Below are 20,536 nucleotides of genomic sequence, written 5' to 3' on the forward strand. Positions count from 1 at the left end.
AACAGAAAGAGCTGGAAGTGCAAGGACATCTTAGTAGCTGTTTTGCAGTGGTATTTTCTTCATTTTGCAAATCATCAAATTCGGCAGAAACATGGTTACTGGTTAGCTCAAAGTGTATGGTATTTCAGTAATTTTGCCACATGACATTGGTGGTGTGCTCCTAATGTAACCTAACAAGCAATAAATCGTAAGCCCATCCTTCTTACCCACTCCATGCTTCCCCACTGAGAGATAAGAGCAGCAGGTTAAATCTTGCAAGTATCTGTAGTGAGGATGGACACAGCAATACTGTTTTTCACTTGCTGAAATCCACAAACACCTTGAACATATGCATCACTCGGCAAAACAGAGAAAAGTATCTCCTTTTCATTTCAAAACATCAGCTTCTACGCAGAGCTTAGCAGGTGCTTTGCGGCTTCCAGGCCCTCACAGCCGTTCCTCCCGCCATGCCGCCACCACTCCCGTAGGCGGGCTGACAGAGGGACACCCCACGTTGCGGAAGAACCACTTCACCTGCGTGCTCCCTCCCTACAGACCACGGCATCCGGACCCGCCAGCCAACCCTCCTGCGCACGTGAAGCCCCGGCACCAACTCCCTGCCCCAAACCCGCAGCACTCCGCCCGAGGAGCCCGCTCCCAGCCCCGCGAAGCGGCACTCACATCAACCGGGCCGCCGCCACCGCGCTCCTCGCCCCACAGAGGGAGAAAGCCCCTGGGGCTGCCCGAGCAAGAGCCTGAAGCCGCCCGGCAAAAGCCTCGCGCCCCACCCCAAGCGAGCATTGATTTGAAAGCCCTCTCCATAACTCAACAGCACAAAGGAATTTAAAAAAGTGGCTCTTTGTGGTTATTTTTTTTTCCTTAAAGACCCAAATAAGAGGAAAACTCAGGCACCTCACAAGGAGCCTCTGGGCGGGGGCCTGCGGGGCCGGCGGGCGGGAATTACGTCAGGAGGGCGCCGCCTGCTGAGGTACCTGTGCTGCGCGCTGAGGTACCCGCCCTGCCCGAGCCTCGACCCTGCCCACAGAGCAGTGCCCGAGCCGGCTGCCGCACGCCGGGCTCTCTTGAGGGAGCGGCTCGGGGTTTGGGGCTGGGGGACGTCCCTCGGTGGCCGCTGGTGACGGGAGGAGCTGAGAAAGGGCCGTCAGGTGCCCGCCAGGTGTGTGAGGAGCGGCCCCATTAGGGGGTGTTGGGGCCGCCCGCGTGCGTCGCCGCGGGGCTGGGCCGCTGGCAGGTGTCTCGTCTGTGGGGCCCCGTGGGGCCTGAGATGTGCCTGGCGTTACCGGCGTTTCTAGCCCTCCTGTAGCAAGCTTGTTGAAATTAATATTGGTTTTATTCTGGTTAACTCCTGAGCGTCCTTGTATACCCTTCAGTATTGCTCCTCAGCACAAGAAAGACATCGAGGCCCTGGAGTGTGTCCGGAACAAAGTTGTGAGGGGTCTGGACAGCAAGTCTTAACGGGGAGCAGCTGAGGGAGCTGCGGTTGTTCAATCTGTAGAAGAGGAGGTTTAGGGGAGACATTAGCACTCTCCACAACTCCCTGAGGAGATGTGGTACTTAGGGACACGGTTTCGTGAGCAATATTGGTGTTAACTGAATGGTTGGACATCTTAGATCTTTTCTTGACCTTAATGATTCTAGGATAGTGTGTAAATGAAACTGTAGCAAGCCCCATCTTTGTGAAGAGAGGAATGTTAAACTGAATTACACTGGTAAACAGATGAACAGAGAAGAATTAGAAGAAGCAAATTCCTCAAATACTACTAAGATAGAACATTTTTTTTCGTGTTTGTTGATGTCTCTATTTCACTGGAGTGAGGTGATGTTTGAATATCACTGGTTGGGAAAGAAATTACCATTTAAAATTTTCATGAAACAACTCTCCAAATATTAATCAGTCACTTGTGTCAAAATCACCATGCCACTGACTTTTTTCTACTCAAAACTTGCATGTTAATTGCAGATAAGGTTGGAGCCTTGCCAAAACACTTTGCATTTGCTGTTGATATCCAACTGAGTAGCAGTATAACAATGAAAATTCTGATTATTACATAAATAGGTTTGCTGAATTGCTGTAGATGGAATCTGAACCAAAGTTTTGAGGTTAGTTGTGCCCCCACTTAGGATTTTGATCCAGGAAATGTCATGGTTTAGTGGACATGGTAGTGATGAGTTGATGGTTGGAATAGATTATTTTAGTAATCTTTTCCAACTTTAACGATTCTATGATTCTATAACTGCCTTTTATGTACTGACTTCATTAGTTGGCACAAAATAACAATTTTTGGGGAAAAAAGGATCTAAGCATGCTAAATGTTCAGTAGCTATTTGCCTTTGACTCTGTTGTTATTCCTTATTTGTAGGCGGAATACCTCTTAAATGTCAGAGTAGTTAGGAAATTCTGCAAACAAAAATATATTGTTGTTATACCACTGAGGAGTGTGTTCAATAAAATGCAGTGTTGCTTACGTTTAGAATCATAGGCAGTCTTACAAAATGTCTGTAGTACAACCATGCTGTTACGCATGTAAGCGTAGCATGTTCACCTGCTTTCCTGAAATTTTTTTTGATTGTTTTAAAAATAATTCAGTAACAGTACTGACTTTAATTACATTTTAATTCTGAAATGCTGCTTTAATAAGGCGAGGCAGGTGAACATCCGTGTCCCCGGGAGGCATTTAGACAACTTGCCATTTCAAATTGCAAAGAGTTATTAACCTCACTTATTGCTGCATTCTTTGGAAACTGTAGATACGATTCACAGGAGGGATTCATTCAGGTTGGTCTGTCTGTACAGAAGACAGGCAAATAAATAACAGTAAAATAGTTCTAATCTGAATGTGGAATAGGTACTGGCAAAGATCTATTTGTGGTGGGCTTTTCTGGGAACATTGCTTAATGTTTCTGTCTATCTTAAAGCTTTCTAAGGGAGATGTGGATGTGAGAAGTGAGCTAAGGAGGGTCATTCAGAGGTATGATGCAAAACAGGCTGCTTCTGCGCTTCTAATCTTTATGCCAGACCTCTTTCACAGATGCGGCAGAACGTCTCTCATATACTCAATAAATGGTGCTTTGGAAAGGACTCGGTAATTCTAGATGACACTAATAAGACAAGTCATCACTTCCTCCTCCATCCCCACTGTTTTGGATTATCAGAATTGAATTTCCAGAATTCAGTCCTAGAATTGAATTTGCCTTAACTGTTCCTATTGTCAATTTAAAATAATAAACATTTTTTTCTTTTTCTGTTGTTACTTCACAATAATGAGAAGGCTCTGCAGGATATAATTCATTCTTACAAACCATAAAGTTAATGCAGTGCGTGTCTTTTCTGTATAGGTGAGATGAATTTCTGTGAAGTGTTACACCGTGAACATGAGGAGAATGTGTAGCACCCTGTATTTTTATAGTTCTACCATTTTTTTTTAGTGAAAATTTATTTAAAAATTCAGGTGGACTTTAAAAATGTGTACAGCACTTATATTTGAATTTGGAAATGGCTGTTACTGGATTAGAATAATTTAGCTGAAAAGAACTTTTAACTTAAGCTGTAACTGGTGGCCATTTTTCAAGTTGGTGGAAGGATTAAGCTTTTAGTTTTGGAGTTCCTTGGCTTAGTCCTTGGAGTCTATGGAAACTGAGAGTTAAGGACTGAGATCAGACCTTAATTGCAAAGTTATCTATTGACGGAACTAGCTCTTTTCCAGCATCAGAGATCATATCTTTCATTGCTTTTTGTGGAGTCAACAGAATTAGCTCTGTAACGAGAGGACTTGTTTTAGTGCATACCTCTAAAAGTTTTAATGCATGCCTCTAAAATAGTTGATTCCTTTTAGTTGCTGACAAGGGAGACTGTCTGCTTTTCTCATTTCTTTTGTTCTGCGTGGTTCCCAAGCAAATAAAGTGAGCAATAGATTTGCAGTTGAAAACATTGCAAGTGATCTAATTCATCTTTGTAGGAAAAGTGCATCCAGAATGCAAGAAAAGCTTTATCTCTTAAGAAGTTATTGAATTTTTGATATTTAGCAATTTTTTAATTAAAATTTCTTTCTAAATGTCAGCTGAAAGCAAATGTAATGTTTTGAGTGTTACTTAAAAGATTATTTCTCCACAGTAAAAATGAAAACATCTCTCATCTGAGTAAATATATTAAATATTTATGCACGTAGTCCATCCCAATATTTGGCATGAGTTTACTCTTTCCATCAATCTTCCTGCCCAGGTTATAGTTATGTTAATATTTTTTTATTTTAAAGCAATTATTGGAGTACTCGTGCCAAAAAAGGTTATAATTCACTTTCTTAATCAGCATTTTTTCTTCCTGCTTAATAAGTATTTTCTTTCTGAAGCCAAGTAGTTCTTTTTGGCAAACACTGTGTTTTTACAGGAATCTGAATCTTGGCTTATTGTAAAGACACAGTGAAAGCTTCCCTATTGGAACTTGCTGCACACACATAAATCTTTGTGCTTCCGTTCAGTCCCATCTATGTCTTTCCAATGGTGTATCCAACCTGTTAGTTGCTTTTTGAGAACTGTAAAATAAATCACTTCTCTGAAAAATTAAATATTCATAAGATATGAAAACATTATTTCTTTACAAGATTTTTTGATTACAAAAATATTACTATACATTTTTGGTTTTTGTTTGTTTGTTTGTTTTGAAGTTTGATGCCTTCATGCATTCATTCATATTATCTTTATGAGTATCTGTGCTAGAAGTTAAAGGACCGTATCTCACATCTTTGTTTCTTGAAGAAAAATGCCACACGCACACAAATGAAAGCTGTTTTATATTTGCTTTGTATCTTAAATCAGACTGTTTAGTTAAAAACAGAAGGTATGGTCTGTAATTTCCAGTTGTATAGACTCAGTAAATATGTTTGGTGTATAAGGATCTCTGCGCAACCCATTATGGGAACAGTATCTCAGCTAAGATTCTCAAAAGAAAGTGAATTTTACTGGCAATTTTGTGCAGGGAACAAGGTTGTGATGCTGACCAAAAGGCTGATAAAATAGTAGCATTTAGCTTCATTACTGATCGGTCTAATTTTTCAACCTTGTTTTATTATCATTATTTCTTGAAGCCCCTACGATGATTGAAGACTTATCACATCTGGTTTGAAAGAATTACGTTGGTTTTATACTGTAAGCTTTTCCTGCTATTTTTCTTACGGGCTTCAAATCCTGTGGGTTCCTCCTCTTCTCCAGTTTTCCTGGTGCAAGTCTATGCCTGTTTCTGTGCTTTAGAGCTTATAATTACCTTTCTCTAACTGATGAGAGAGTTGAATGTGCTTTCCACATCAGATGGTGGGCTGTTGCTGTTGATTACATACACAGAGGCCTCTGGACTCTGCCGTAATGACTCTGGAGTTGAAATTAGCTGAATGGTAGTCTTCTGCATAGGCTCGTTGATGAAGCTTTTTCTGTTATGTGGGAATGCTTCTCTGTCACAGCTTGCAGGCCAGAGCTCACTGAAGAGCACGTGAGCTTGGCCTTGTTATCTCAGACTGTGGATGTGACCCTTATACACAAGTACGTATGTGTCTCCCTCAGATACATCATGTAGATTGCTTCCTTGATTTGTTAGTCAGTCAGTCTGTGAGCTTGCAGTTCACCTATGGGTAGGAAAGAAATACTGGTAGGACAGCAGCTACTTTGTAGCTTAGAATATCAGCAATGCTATGGTATGTAGATGCTGAATTATCATGAAAGAAGTGGCAGTCTAATTTTGTGGCCTGCTGGTACAAGGTGGTACTTTAAAAGAGTGTTTTAGTGCGGTTACTGGTTTTTTAAATAAATAACGTACTATTTTGCACTAATGCTCTGAAGATTCTGTTAGAGCATTTGTCTGCTGCTAAAAACAGTTTTGATTGTTATGTCTTTAAAACTGTCACTCTATTTTCATGTTTAAATATAATGTTTATGATGCAGCAACGCTGTATTATTAATATCATGTTAATTATGCAAAAATGAGGAAGAAAAAATTTAATTGCATTATTTAATAAACAACTCATAAGATGAGTTACAAGAATGTGAATCATTTGTGCGTAAACTTTTTATCTATGTTTTCTTTTTAAGGAACACGAATTGTTTGGAAGAGCTTAAGATTGTGCAGGGAAGATGTTTCCTTTAAAAGATACTGAGATGGGTGCCTCCACTTTCTTTGCCTCAGCTCTTCCACATGATGTTTGTGGAAGTAATGGCCTTCCTCTGACACCCAACTCCATCAAAATTTTAGGGAGATTTCAAATCCTTAAAACAATCACCCATCCCAGGCTTTGCCAGTATGTTGATATTACCAGAGGTAAACACGGTGAGTATCTGTTTAATAAGGATATTTCATGTTTGGTTATTATTATATTCTCCTGAAAAAATATCTGAAGATGACTGAGCAGAATACTGCCTTTATAGCACATGTTAAAGAAGGTTGCTGGTTTGGAGACTCAAAATAACTGCACAGTGTTCTGTAACTGGCGATATTGGGCCTTTGTTTTTTTCTCTGCAGAGTCAAGGCAGAGGTTAGTTGTGTTTTCTTTTGTTATGCACCATGTTAACTGATAAAAGCTAAAAATTCCGGTACTCAATTGTTGCACCATGACATTGAAATACATGTCTTCTTTATGCCAAGCTCCTATGCTGTGTTTGTGTGATCAATTTCATATGATGGTTAGATCTCTTGTACATTTGCAGCTGTTCTAGTGTCTCAGTCTCAGCTTCCTTTTTCTTAGTGTCTCAGCTTCCTTTTTCTTTTCTTTTGATTTCTAGCTGTTTAAGATCTCTCCCAATAACTATTACTTTATGCTAGTACAGAGGGGTTTTTTTTAATAACTGTTGTCACATGTATTTTTAGCTCAAGTAAGGCTTCAGTTGTTTTTCCTGTTTCACATGATCTCATTCCTTTGCAAGCTCAGCGGGACAACAGCACTTAATTTCCACAAAAAGGCTGCAACACCTGTGACAGAATTTATATGGTTGCCAGCCTCAGCTGTTAAACCAACAGTGATCCAATATAAAAGTGCATTCTGTGAATTTGTTTGATCAGTTACACTGTCTCATAAAGGAGAACGGGTAATATATTTTCCTTTAGCATGCACAATGATAGGATGTTTCAGATTTTTAGAGAATTGTGATATTGCCAACTAAACATGTTGTGAAGTATTCTGAGGGGCTGATAAGGAAGGGAGCGCACGGAAGTTCTTTTAGTGTGTTTTCATTTGCTCTCAAACTCATACATTTTTAGATTTCTGCAGCCAGGAGATCTAGAAAGATGGTTTATTTTCATCTTAATTTTGCTAGTACCTCTTGAAACAGAAGATGGGATTTACTTATTATAGTATTCAAGGTGAGAGATTAAGAAACATTAGCCACCATAACCATTAAATAGGAGAGAGAGATAAGTAGGCAAACTTGGCCTTTTTGGCAGTGAAGCCTCTGTGACATGAAGGTTTCAGTGTGTGTAAATACAAAGGCAAGTACTTGATAATTAAAGCAGTTAGCAGAAAGGCAAGTAAATCATTTAACTGTGAAGTCACAAGACTGTTTATAGTAGTTAGAATAACAATTGATTTCAAAAATATGGCTTTTCTTATTAACATACTAATATTGATGGGAAATTTTATTTTTCTGATACTGACAGAATTCTTCCCTTGTTAATCGTACGTGTAGTGATTTGACGTTATTTTTCTTCAAAATGTCAATTATGACTTGTGTGCCTCAAAGTATTTGCCATCTTTGTTACTGTGTCTTGTAAGACTACTATATTTGGGATAGTTACTTTGATTTGGTTTTGAATTTGAAAGTTCACTGCTAGCTGTTCTGTGAGTAGCAGAAGCAAAAACTTCCTCCCCTGTGCTCTGTCTTGCACCATCATCTTCCCTTTATGCTTGCTGGCTTCAGTGTAACAATCGCTTTGTCTTTTCCTCTGTATTCAGAGCCAGCCCATCAATATCCAGAATATGTGCTATACTACAGCTGGTAATGTGTTAGCTGGTCAATCAGGGCTGAAATTCCCATGCTCCATCTGAATCCTTTTCCTCAAAGTTGATGTTACTTTGAATCTCTCTCTTGTCAACCCAACTGGAGATTTCTGCAGACACGTAGATGCTAATCTTCTTTGAGACCTCTATTCAGTCGAATCTGAACTGTCATTGGCTGAAGAGTTCAAAATTCATTAGGTTACTGAATAGATGGATTGCCAGTACTTTTGTGTGAGGAAACAGGAAAGATCGGTTTTAGTCAGGTCATCTGCTGTATTTCCAAAACGAAAATGATTGTGATGTGTGGAAGTTGTACATAACACTTCATTATGTGTAATTTTAAATACAGTGTATGTCAAAACGCTAACATCTGCCAAGTGGGTACTGAGAAGTCTGAACTTGGATTCTTATCCTTATGTACTTTTTTTTCCTATTAGAGAGACTGGTGGTGGCTGCTGAACACTGTGAAAATAGTCTGGAAGATTTGCTGCGAGAGAGAAAACCAGTTAGGTAAGGTGTCAAGTTAAACTCAAAGCCACTTTCCAAAGTTTGACATATCTGTGGCAAATTCCTAGCTGTTTTTTTTTTTTTCATTTAACTTCTGCTGGTTTACATAAATTGCGTTCTGTGAAAGCTGAATATATAAACATTGTTTACCAGATGAACGCGTGCCTGGAGCACATATTTCTGTACAATTCAAGAAGCTAGAGGAGTTATGGGGAATTTGTTTTCAACTGAAATCCTTTGTAACTCAATCTTGTCTGTCTTGTAATAGCGATTTTGGATTTTCTTTCTTAAAACACAATCAAACCTTTTATGGGCTCAGTATCTTTCTAAGAATTAATTTGAAGTTTTTATGTCTACCTGATGATGAAATACTGCTTTCACTGGAAGAGAGAGAATTTGATGAATGCCGATGTCTGTTAACTTATTAACTAAAGACTGGACAGGATATAAGAAACCTCTGCAAAGCTGCTAATAAGCAGCTTGAATTTGGGTTAATATAGTCACTTCAGCAAGATTTTGGTCAAAAGCAAGTCCAAAGGCTAGATGTCAAGAACACTAGCTTTCATGCTAGAATGTATAGAATAGTTGAGCTTTATCTTTAAAGAAACAAGCAAACGTAATCCACTTCAGACTTGTTGGAAGTTTTAACTGTAATTTTAGATGTAGAGCACCTATCAATATTGCCTTTAGAGCAAAGAAGACCCTTCTCCTGAAGAGTAAATAGCACACCAAGCGTGAAGAGTGGTGGAAAAGAAACATGATGTCTTGCTATCCCAAATGTGTTGGCTGGTTATTTCTAGAACACAAAAATATACAAACTTAACATGTTTAGAGAAATCCAGTCTCTTCAATCTAGTTTCTTGAAGGTTTATACCATGCATTAGGTCTCACACTCTTGACATTCACGTAAGTGTGGTGAATTTGCTTGCTTAGGAAAAATGTCTGATTTTTTATGTGTCTTCCCAGTTAACTGCAGTTAACACTAGGCATCTTAAGTGAGCTATATTTGATGAAATAATAAACAGGTAGAATTCCTGTCATTCACCACAAGTTAGATTTGAAAGAAGGAGTAATACTGACTCTGAAGCCTTTCTAGCCACGTGTTGCCTAAATAGAATGCTAACAATGTTGTGAGGCAGAGGTGAATTCTAAATACAGAATGCTCTGTTGCCTGTATGTTAGCTTTGCGTGATCTTCAGCTTGTATGTCATTCTGTGTTGCAGAGGACTATGTCTTGAGGAATGTTAGGCAAATATGGCTTCCATTTTCTTTTTAGATAGAGAGGTATTTAAAGATGATGTGTAAAAGGCTTTTCATGTGTGATATAAATTACAGCTCTTCACACAGTTTTGCATCAGGTTCCTATTGTGCAAAGTTCCAGAAATAGTGAAAGCATCAGAAGCTCTATTCTTCCCAGTTCTCACACTGATTTTTGAACATGTGTATCTTGGTGTCAGATGAGAAGCAGCCCAGACTGTCTACTGTCTCTTGACTGTTTTTGACAAAGCATGCATGTAGCTATTTCAGTTTGCTTTGAATTGCTTGATACAATTCATACGTATATTTTGTTGCTATGGGAGGGGGGAAAAATTCTCTCTCTCTCAAAATTCTATAAATGAATCTTTATCCCACAACCATTGTGGTCTGTATGCACATCTATCATGCCCCTCTATATCAGCATGTGTTTTGTGTCATCTGGAAAGATTTTCGAGATATTTTTAGATGGTTTGTTGAGGTGCACAGCTTAGTTGTTTTGGCATGCTAACATAAGGTATTTCGTTTGTTACAGTTATCTTGTCTGTTTTGGCTGCTGTTCTGTTGAGAAGATGTATGAAGCCTGGCATTACTTTTTCCTTTAGGCTTGATATAATAGAATAATTTACATTAGTAAAGACTCTCTGACCTTTGTTTCTATAAGCCAACTGGGATTTTTTTCAGGAAGTTGTGACACTTGAGGCGTTGGGCTAACATGTAGCCTGTATGTATGTTCCTAACTTTAAGAGACATCAGTGATTCATTTACTATAAATTACAGCTTTTGTGATAGTACTTACGAGATAAATTATCTTCATTGAAAAATTAAATTTCTTGCAAGACTGACATTTCCCCCCTCCCTGGAAGCACTCAAGGCCAGACTGGATGGGGCTTTGGGCAACCTGGTCTAGTGGGAGGCGTCCCTGCCTATAGCAGGGGAGTTGAAACTAGATGATATTAAAGGTCCCTTCCAACCTAAACCGTCCTATGATTCTGTGGTTTTCCCTCTATTTTTTTAATTCTTAAGTTAAAACAGGCCTTTTTTGTTTTTTTTGTGAGACCTATAAATTTCTGGAACCAACTTGGGTGGACTAATTCCCAGTTACTGATTATCTCAACTGTCTGTATTAATTACCTTTGGAGGGAAGTATTTGACTTTTTCTACATACTTTGATTGCATTTGTCAGTGATAGCAAAGCTGGTTACACATCCGGACTTGATATGTATGCTATTGCAATTAATTTTATAAGCTGTTTATGGAATGTGAAAAGCTGCTCTTCTGGTCTCTAGATTAATTCTCCTTATGCTTGCCAGTAACCTAAGTCCTTTGCACCTGTACCGCAAGCTGATGTAAAATCAGCAGGAAATCTTCTATTATGCTAGTGCTGAAATTCAAGATGTAATGTTATGAACTGTCCATCTTTCCATACGTACTGGAAAACAGGCCATACAGCTGTCTGGTAGTTATTTGCAGTTAATCTTGTCTGAAGTCATGCATCAAGTGTAGCACACATTCCCTGATATATGAATTATGGTTTAAAAAAAATACAGCTGAGTAATTAACCTCAGTTTCATCAGCTTTTCTAATTCTAATGAATCACTTGCACATAGGGGCCAAATACTGGAAATCAGGGCTCTAATCATCATCCTAACTTGCTCTGTCTCAGTGCAGAAAGTCGTGTTTCTGAGCGTACCACCAAAAGTTCCTGGAATCTGGATTTGTGATATATTCAGGAATTCAGCCTTAATACTGTGGCAGCACACTCCAGGAATTGCGAAGATGATTTGCAATTGTCCTTAAAATTAATGTGTTCAACTTTACGTGCAAAACTTAATGCTAGTAAGTGTTGGGTAACTCACAGCTGGATAATTTTCTTCTCTGAGTGACGTATATTTAGGATCCTAAAAGTAGCATGTGCCATGGTTGCAACTAACATCCAAATTTCAATAACTCTGCAGTGGATGAAATGAGTAGACTTCTTGCAATTCTTCTTGTATGTAACCAGATGCAGAAGAGGAATTTAGCAGTTCTTCAGTGTCTTCCATATTTTTTCTTTTTCTGAGGTTAGCCGCATGGACATTGTTTCCTTTTTGTTTATTCCTAATTTATTATCCTATTTGCTTTTATTGTGAGTCAGAGAAAGTACGTACTTAATTTTAGCTAATAACAGACATATTATTCAAAAATTAGCTCTCAGACATATGTTGAGGAGTCTTAATTTCTTAAAGGGCTAGGAGCTCGTGTACGTAGCGAAGCACAATAGTAAATGTAAACCTAATTTAAGCACGTAGTAGTTTAGTACTGTTTAGAGATTTGAAAATGTGTCTTAAAGTCTGGCTGACTTCCTCTGTGTCTCCTTGTGCATGTAAGGATTTATTGTAAATGAATAGAACGTAAGTCACGAAAAATCATGAAGTATTAAACTATTGTACTTCAGTAGTCTCACAAAGGGTAGTTTTCATGTTTGTGGTAGCCGAAATTTTACGAGATTTGCAAAGTTACTAGTCTTTTTAGCGCTGGTGATACCACGGACCAGAATGTAGCATGTGAATTTATTTTTAAGATTCTCCATCTTTTAAACACATTTAAAACTATTCCTGAGGGATACCTTTGCCAGACAGTGTTAAAGGAGTTATTTTCACTGCTTCTGTGCTCTTAGAAGAGGACTTGGGAGCTTTTCCTTTTCTGTCACACTTGAAGTGTGTTCGTTCTTTCAAGAAGCTGGTCTGCACTTGTATTCATAATAATAAAAGTGCCAGCAAATAGTGACATTCAGCAGACTTTTGGCACCTACGGTACAGTTTCTGAATTGGTTTTCAATTTGTGGCTTGGGCAGTCTATGCTTATTCCTTTCTTCAGTAAAATATAGTCATATGTTTTGTAAGTTAGGGTTTTCAAAAATTGCTAGTGAACCATCAGAGATACAAGGTATAGTTTGTTACGCATGCAGCATTTGATGGGATGCAGGCTGTGTCCACAGCTGTTTACTAGTTTGGAGAAAACATGAGCTGACTGATTCAGATGACTACATTTTATTTGACTGTAGTCAAATAAAGTCAAATAGTAGTAGATGCTGAGGAAGGGGGAAAGCAATTTTTGAGTAGCCAGGGATTCCTCAAAAATTTTGTAAGTCAGGTGCAAGTCATCAAAAGGCTGATGGTTTTACATGATTTGACTTGAAGAGCTGCATATGAGCAGAACTTCAAGGGCGGAGTGCATTCTGCTTTGAATTAAGTCTATGCTGGAATTTCACATGAAAAATCCATATGTCATAATGAGGTTGTGTTTAGCAAGGATAAATGGTCAAGTAGTAAAATGGAGTGGCGTTAATAAATAAACTTATAAAAATTAGTTTTTTTCCAAAGCTTGTGTGAGAATCTGTGCTTTGGGAGCTTAGTGGCTGTAGTTTGCCTTTTGTTTCTTGCCAATGGTTTGTTTCCAAAGCTATAATGAAAGGTTAGACATTAGTCCTGACTTGTTTATATGTTATCCAATGCTGCTTTTCTCAACATAAGAGTATTTTGATTTCTGTAAGTATGAGGGTTGCTCTGAAAGTAATGCCTTCTATTTTATGATGTTGGCCTACGACTTTAGAGGCGGATGGTGGTGGTACAGCAGTAGAGGTTGAACCTTCCCACCAATATTCCATTACATTTTGTTGCTGTGCAACAGATGGCAGCAGAGGGGCGGTCTTACAGAATGCCATCTGACGTGGAAGTGCGTATAGAGCAAAAGTGTGGGATTGAATTCCTCTGTGTGGAAAAAACGGCACCCACTGACATTAATCGATGCTTGCTGAACATTTATGGAAATGAAACATTGGATGTGAGTGCAGCGAGGAGATCTGTGGTGCATTTCAGTAGTGGCAACGGTGACTTGAAAGATAAGTCACCTTCTGGATGGCCATGCAGATTTTTGTGAATGCAGCATGAACGCTCTTGTTCATCACTTGTACGAAAATGCACAGCTAATGGTGGTGCCTATGCTGTAAGTGTTTTGTAGCTGAGAAATTACTCTCGCAAATGGAGTTGTTGTGCGTGTTTACAGACTGCCCTGTCCTTCTGTCTGATAGCTTCAGTTAAATGAATTTCTTCTACACGCAGCTGCATCAATCTCTATTTGTCCCTTTGACATTTCTTATGTCAGTTAAAAGGCAGTTTGATATTAATTGTATGCCAGTTAGTGCATTTATAGTCTTTAGTCACAGGCATCTGCTTTGGCTACATGCAAGTTTATTGTTACCTCTCAATAGATGTTTCCTGCCTGTTGCAGTGACGCAGACTGAAGTATAGATCAAAGTGATGCGCTTCTAATGCCTTTAGGAATATCAGTTGTTAGCTACAAAATTCCTAACAGCACCATTGCTTATTGGCCTAGTTGCAAAGTCCCTTTGATCACCTGCATTTGCAGACTGTTCTTCACTTGGAACTTTCCATTCTGTTTCCCTTTTGCATAGCATCTGTACCATTGATGTAAGGATCCAGACTTTCATGAGCTAACTACTAAAATGTATCTAGGTATGACTTTTAACCTTTGGATATTTAGATTAAAAGAAAAGAAAAAACTAAACTGTTAGAAAAAACACTTGCAAAATGTACTGGTTTACAGGAAATGCCTGGCTTCAAGAGGAGACCTGTGCAGTGCTGCCGTTTTTGTTCATAGGTTTAAAAATTCTATTGCACCTTTATAAAATGTTTATCTGTGTGTGCTTGTTTATTTAAATTAGGAATGTGGCTTGTTGCTAATGCTTGATCTCATCATGAAAAGAAAGCTAAAGTACAGGCTGAGAAATTTGTAAAGAGATTGCTTTAATGCAGTTTTACAAAGATTTGTGTGCTTCTCCTGTTATCCAGTAACTCTTAAAAAGAAAGCATGTTCAGTTATTGTTGTATAATATTGGTACTTGGTGTAATTAGTTGTTGTATGTATTACTTTGAAATTACTAGTTCTTCTTGCACTAGATTTTGTGTTCAGGAGAGCCGTTTTGTTCAGAGGAGCTGAATTCTTTAAGTCAGTTCTTCAGTTGTTAGGTTTTTGAAGAAGAGGAACGCTTGCTTTTTGCGTCTTAAGCCTTTTGAGATCGTTCTTTTGGCTCTTTGCGCACTGAGCAGTGATTTTGGACTTTTTACTCTCAAAACAAAAGGGTAAAAAATCTTGAATTTTTTCAGGAACAGAAAAGATAGTATTGAGAATCCCATTGTTTCTAACATTTGCTCTTACTGTATGGTATGGTCATAGCCACTTTAATTCATTATACGTGATCTCTGAATTCAAGCAGCATTTTCATGGCACCCTGCTTTGGGTGCCTGAAAGTGAAAGCTGTATTTCCAGGAGCTCATCTGTTCTTTTCTAGCGTAGTGAAGATTGCAGCATCTGTCCAAGCTCAAAGATAAGGAAAACACTGGATCATGCAGTACCTGCTTGCTCTGTGATTAATTTATCTTTGGCTGCCAGACATGACTGAAATTTGTGCAATTTTGTGATGAAAATATAAAGGCAGACATGAATTCTTTCCTATCTGCTATCAGAAATATTTTGTAGTCTCCAAAAGAAGGTTTAAAATGTGTGAAAGGAAATCTTTGGAGACCTGCATATGATGACAGTAGAAAAAATAAGATAAGTACTGGAGACATGTATCTTTATTTAGGGTATGGTTAGCTATTTGGTTCCTTTTAGTGCAAAATTTCCATCAAATCCTGAGCAGACAATCGTTTTATTTTCTAATGAGTTTTTCTACCCTTAAAATTTGATGAAACATGATAAATAAGTGAGTCAGCTTCTACTGTTTTACTTGGAGGATATTTAAAGTAATAATATGTTGGTTTTCCTTTTCTTTATGGAAAAAAAGTATGACAATCTTGCATTAAACACCATTCAGCCAACAAAATTGCCTATTTTTTTGGCTCTGAACTTCTGTTATATTCAACAAATTATTTGTGAACGGGCAGAAATTACCGAATTTATTTATTCAAGCACCTAAAAGCTTCCTTAAATATCCCTGTTTAGTGTCAGCTGCCTTACTGAAACTGAAAAGAATGTTTAGCTCTGTAAAATAAGCGTTACAGTCCCCAGTGTATGTTGTGCATAGGTATGTTCTTCTAAGCAGAGAAGCTGACTTGCAAGCAAGTTTGCTTAAGGGGAAGGCTTTTGTGTTGTTGGGGTTTTTTTTGTTTGTTTGTTTGTTTCCTTTTGCTTTGCTTTTTAAATATGAAGTACTTCAAGTAGACTTGGAACTGTGTGGCTCTTCCGCACTTAATTCAGTCCATGTGTTTGCTATAACCCAAGGACTGTATGTATAATACAGAAATGAAAGCCCCTGGTCAAAGACTCAACCAAAAGTACCATTTCTGTTTAATTATATTTCTGTGAAGAATGTCACTCTAAGCAAATAAATTCTTAGAAAGCTCCCTCTTAGTAATTATATCTCAAAGTAATTCCTCTGCTCACAGCTGAAAGTCTGACAAGACCTACAGTCTTTCAGTAACGTGGTTGCAGAGTTTTTCCTACCAGCAAATGTAGATGATGACCCACTCCTTTACAGAACAAAAACTTCTGCAGAAATCCTGCTGTGACGTTAATCTTTATGGCAGATAATCTTCACAGCCCTAATAAAACCACAGTTATCTTTATAAGGTGGATATGGACTTATGGATTCTGGTTTATGAGAGTTGGCTTCTGCCTGGATAGAGGCAGTGGTGGCAGGAGAAGACTCTTCTGTCATCCTGTTGAGCTAAGAATGGCATAGAGGGGTAGGATGAAAAGAGGCTGCTTTAGTATTTGAAAGTAGCTTACCTCAAAGACATAAACTTTTGTTTTGTTAAAACAGCGCTTCAAACATAACATCTAAAGTGACCTGCTGATACTGTTCTTTCACATATATGTGGCTGTGCCTTTTCATTAAAAGAATGTTTTCCTTCTGGCCTTGGTCTACAGAAGAAAGCTGTACTAAGTTAACTGTAGCATGGAATGACAGATCTGGTCATATCCTGCCATCCACCCTGCTTCCCTTTCTTCCCGGCAAAGACAATCCTGACTAACTGTGCAATATTTTCTGTTATTGGAGGAAAGGGAGAAGTAGTGATTGAATTTATGTGCTGTATCCTGTCAGCAAACCTTTGAAAAGCACTAATTTTGAGTGACTACTGCAAGTAATACCGCGACTTATTGACTTTACAGAATTGCAGTTGAACAAGTGGCATGGTAGTGCATGTTCTAAGAGTAACACTGGAACCTTTGAGTAACTGGGATATTAATTGAGTGAACTGACAACACAGGATGGGCTTGTTACTTACTATGGTTTCCAGTAGCTCTGTTGATTCAGTTAAAAATTGATTCCTGGAAATTGATTAGTCTTCATTTTTGTTTCTTATTAGAGATTCAGTAATCATTAAAAATATCATTTGACTGGAAACAGGGAGAGTGGAATTTCATATATTCTTAAAAAGCTTATAGTGTATAATTGTGGTGACTATAAAAATAATTTTATGTTCTTCCTTTTGTAGGAGCACTTTAAACGTACAACATAACGTTGCCGTAATTGTAATTATATAGTCATGTAAGTTGTGTGACATAACATAAGCATTTTTTTGAATATATTTTTTCTTAAATCATTAACGTATTTGTGAGAGGGAGAAATGTGGAAGAACAGTTTTCCTTCAATTTCTGACCGAATACACCATTTTCTATTAGAAGCGTCTTGAAACTTCTGTAGTAGTAGAAAATAATAGCAGACCAAATTTTCTTCTTTTAGGTGAATGCACTGCTCACGTGGGTAGAGATCAGCAGGTCAGAAAAGGATTTTTGCCTTGGGAGTGGATTGACTGATGCCTGGATTTGATAGCCTAACATGCTAGCTTCAGCCATTGAAAGCAATGTCTTCATAGACATAGGAGAACTTCCTCTTTTGATTGTTGATTTAGGAGAGGATTGCAAACCATGATTTTGTTTCACCCTCAACTCTCAAAACTGAGAGTATTTGTATGATCTTTGCTAACTCTTTTACATTTTCAGTCATCTGACTGAACTAATGACTAATGTCACACGGTGATGACAGATTTGTGAATCAGGTGAACTTTGATCTACAGCTGTTACTTTCTGACTACTTCTGAACTTAGATGTCTTTAACAGTGTAAAGGTTTGAACCAAACACTGATCTGCGAACATTTGAGATTTCAGGATGCAATTAGCAATTAGTTTTCAGATACATCCTTCACTTCAGCATGGAGAAAGGTAGGCAAATAACAGGTGCCAGCAGTGTGACCATTCATCCTGCATCTTTGGAAGTCATTTTTCCTTCAGTGATTGTATGCTTTAAGGCTCTGGTAGTGCTGCTAATTGTACCTTTTAGTGTAGAGTAGATGTTTTATAGACAAATGTCAAGTTCTCTATACTTTGGAAAGTTGAAATTGAACATACTCTGTGTCTAAAAGTTTAGATACTGGTGCTTTCAGGTACAAATGAGTGATTGTTCTTGCCTAGAACATGAGTTTAATTTCAAATTTGAAACTGTCATGGAAAGATATTTCTGAGCAGCTGAAGGTTTAATTGTCTTCTAATTTATTAAAGGAAATTATCCTGAATGCAGTGAATTATTTTATTACCTTTTTATATGTGGTCAGATTGGCTTTCTACACCTGTCAGATTGTGATAGACCTTGCCAGGATTATTGATCACAAAACGTGACCTTTCAGAGGAGTGTGTATTTGTTTGGAGGATGGCAAAAAGATTTTTTTTATGATCTGTCTTAAGTTGATCTTAATTCTACTCCTACCATTTGTCAGCTTTTTGGAGGAGAGGAAAGCATGAGGCATGTCATTACCTTGAATGAAATGTTGGCAATACGATGTGTATAATCTTAGTTAAGTTCTTAATTATATAGTTAGACGTTGTTGTTACGTTGATTTTGTTGTTGTTGTTATGTTCTGTTAGCTTTCTTTGTTGTTGTTTTGTTTGGTTTTTGTGCAAAATAGGAAAGTAAGCTCATTCCACTTGCTCTTGTGGCTTTTTTATTGTCATCTGTGCATCTAGGTCTACTCTGCTATGTACCTAAGAATGTGTAGTCTATGATCAGGTTTCAAATGAGGACTGTTTTACTTTATCTTCCCATGTGGTGACTGAAACTTTCTCATTGTGCTTTTGGTCAAATTAGAAGTGTCATTATTCTGTCTTTTAAGCCTGAGCCAATTTGAGGCCTGTGGTAAAAAATAAATAAAAATATTTCTCACAAGTTAATCAGTGGCAAGATCAAAATCTGGGAATTTGAATACATCTTTCTTTTTCTGTACATTAAAGCAGATGGTGCTACAGGTTTCATTAAGAGTGTGCTTTATGAGGTGTGCTTATTGTTTTCAAAAGGTCTTTTGTACATGTGCTCCCCCCCGCATATAGGATGAGCACTGGATATCTTAAAGGAATTCAAAGTGCTGTGTCTTAACATTTTTGCTTTATGATGAGGAGATGCATTGGAATCGTTCAAAGTGATAAAAATCTGAAAAATTGTCTAAACGTTTTTGTGTGCAATATGCTGTATATATGAAGTTCTTCCTTTTTTATCTATGCTTTCATCCACTGTTTTATGGATTTTTTTATTGGACATTACAAGTTGAGACCTTCATAAAAATGTAACATCATTTGTGTTGCTTTTAAAGTCATGCTTCCAGGTTAAAACTTTAAAAGAGGAATGAAAGGGCTTTTTGAATTTCCTCAGATGAGCAAACTTGTTTAAGATATCCTGTGTGAAATACCTCTGTGCATGAGTTAGAGACTTCCTGAGGACTTTGTCTATAAAATGAATTTTTTCTGTCTTGTACTCTCAGCTTGTTGCATTCCCTTCCAGTTCATTTCATTCTGATAATGTGAATGCATTTCCAAGTAAATTGGCAGTGTTTACAATCTCAATCCCTAGTGCCATTTTTTAATCAAACATGTAATAAAGTGCTAAGTAAACCATTCCCACCTGCATCAAACTCTTTATGTTCTGTGTAAGGTATTTTGTAATTTATTTACCCAGGAAGACCCAATTCATCTGCACATCTGTTTTTCAACCAGTCCTGTTTTTTATCCAGTTTTCCAGCTGGCCGTTTGAGGCATAAGGAGGTCAGATGGCTTTCTTGAGGTCAGTGTAGTGGTTGTCTCAGCTGGGATTATACCCAAACTTCATTCTTTGCTGTAACCACTTGGCTCCACCGCTCCTAACCAGTGTATCTGCATCTTTCACTGCAATACAACTAACTCCAAATGTTATTTTCTTAGGTTTGTAGTTTTGGTTGTACTAAAATATTGTAATTTTTATGAGTTTGGAAACATTACATCTGTTCACAACCTGGTTCTGTTCCACTTTGAACAGACAGTTTGTTGGGATGAGCCTCCTTCCTGAATTCCAAGTACTTGTTTGTCTCACAAGGTCTGGGGGTAGTGATTAATGACTTTGCTGGTTTGTGTCACTCTGGTGTATTTCCTCAGGGCAGACCCTGTCTGACCTTCCTGTTTGGAAGAGAAATCTGTCTTTCTGCTCCTGTATACCAGTGTCATAAGCCTCTTAAGGCTCCTGGTTGCTGAGATGTTCTTCGTCCAGTTTTTACTTTTTCAGCAATAATTTAGTGTTAGAGCAAGACACACAGATTGGATAAAGGGCTTCTTAAATGTACATTTCTATGTATATGCCCATGTGTTTGAAGTCAGAGGAAACAGAAACGTTTGAACATGGTGTAATCATCCTAACTTTACTCCTCTTGGTCTAGTTGTGCCTTCCTGAAGGCAGTCAAAATAGTTCTAGTTCCAGTTGTTATAAATTTCCTCTTGCC

The 20,536-nt window shown here is 38.1% G+C and overlaps 2 protein-coding genes across 30 annotated transcripts in view; one reads left to right on the forward strand and one right to left on the reverse strand.

Moving 5' to 3' along the window:
* The window catches only part of AIMP1 (aminoacyl tRNA synthetase complex interacting multifunctional protein 1), a 31,510-nt gene extending 30,764 nt beyond the window's left edge, over positions 1-746 (reverse strand). Inside the window, exon 1 of the mRNA XM_021395598.1 lies at positions 661-746. Coding sequence (XP_021251273.1) covers positions 661-662 — 2 coding nt within the window. The 5' untranslated portion in view covers positions 663-746. The remainder of the gene's footprint in view (positions 1-660) is intronic.
* TBCK (TBC1 domain containing kinase) overlaps positions 928-20,536 on the forward strand; it is a 119,190-nt gene continuing 99,581 nt past the window's right edge. For 28 of the 29 annotated variants that reach the window (XR_002438673.1, XR_002438669.1, XR_002438668.1 and 25 more), the window contains exons 1-3: positions 928-1,156; positions 6,076-6,310; positions 8,411-8,483. Coding sequence is in view for 1 of the 29 variants with exons in the window: in XM_021396811.1 (XP_021252486.1) it covers positions 6,118-6,310; positions 8,411-8,483 (266 nt within the window). In the remaining 28 variants the exon portion in view is untranslated. The remainder of the gene's footprint in view (positions 1,157-6,075; positions 6,311-8,410; positions 8,484-20,536) is intronic. The other variant, XR_002438693.1, reaches the window with a different exon arrangement.

This window comes from Numida meleagris, chromosome 4 (genome assembly GCF_002078875.1).
Source record: "Numida meleagris isolate 19003 breed g44 Domestic line chromosome 4, NumMel1.0, whole genome shotgun sequence".
Classification (NCBI taxonomy): Eukaryota; Metazoa; Chordata; class Aves; order Galliformes; family Numididae; genus Numida; species Numida meleagris.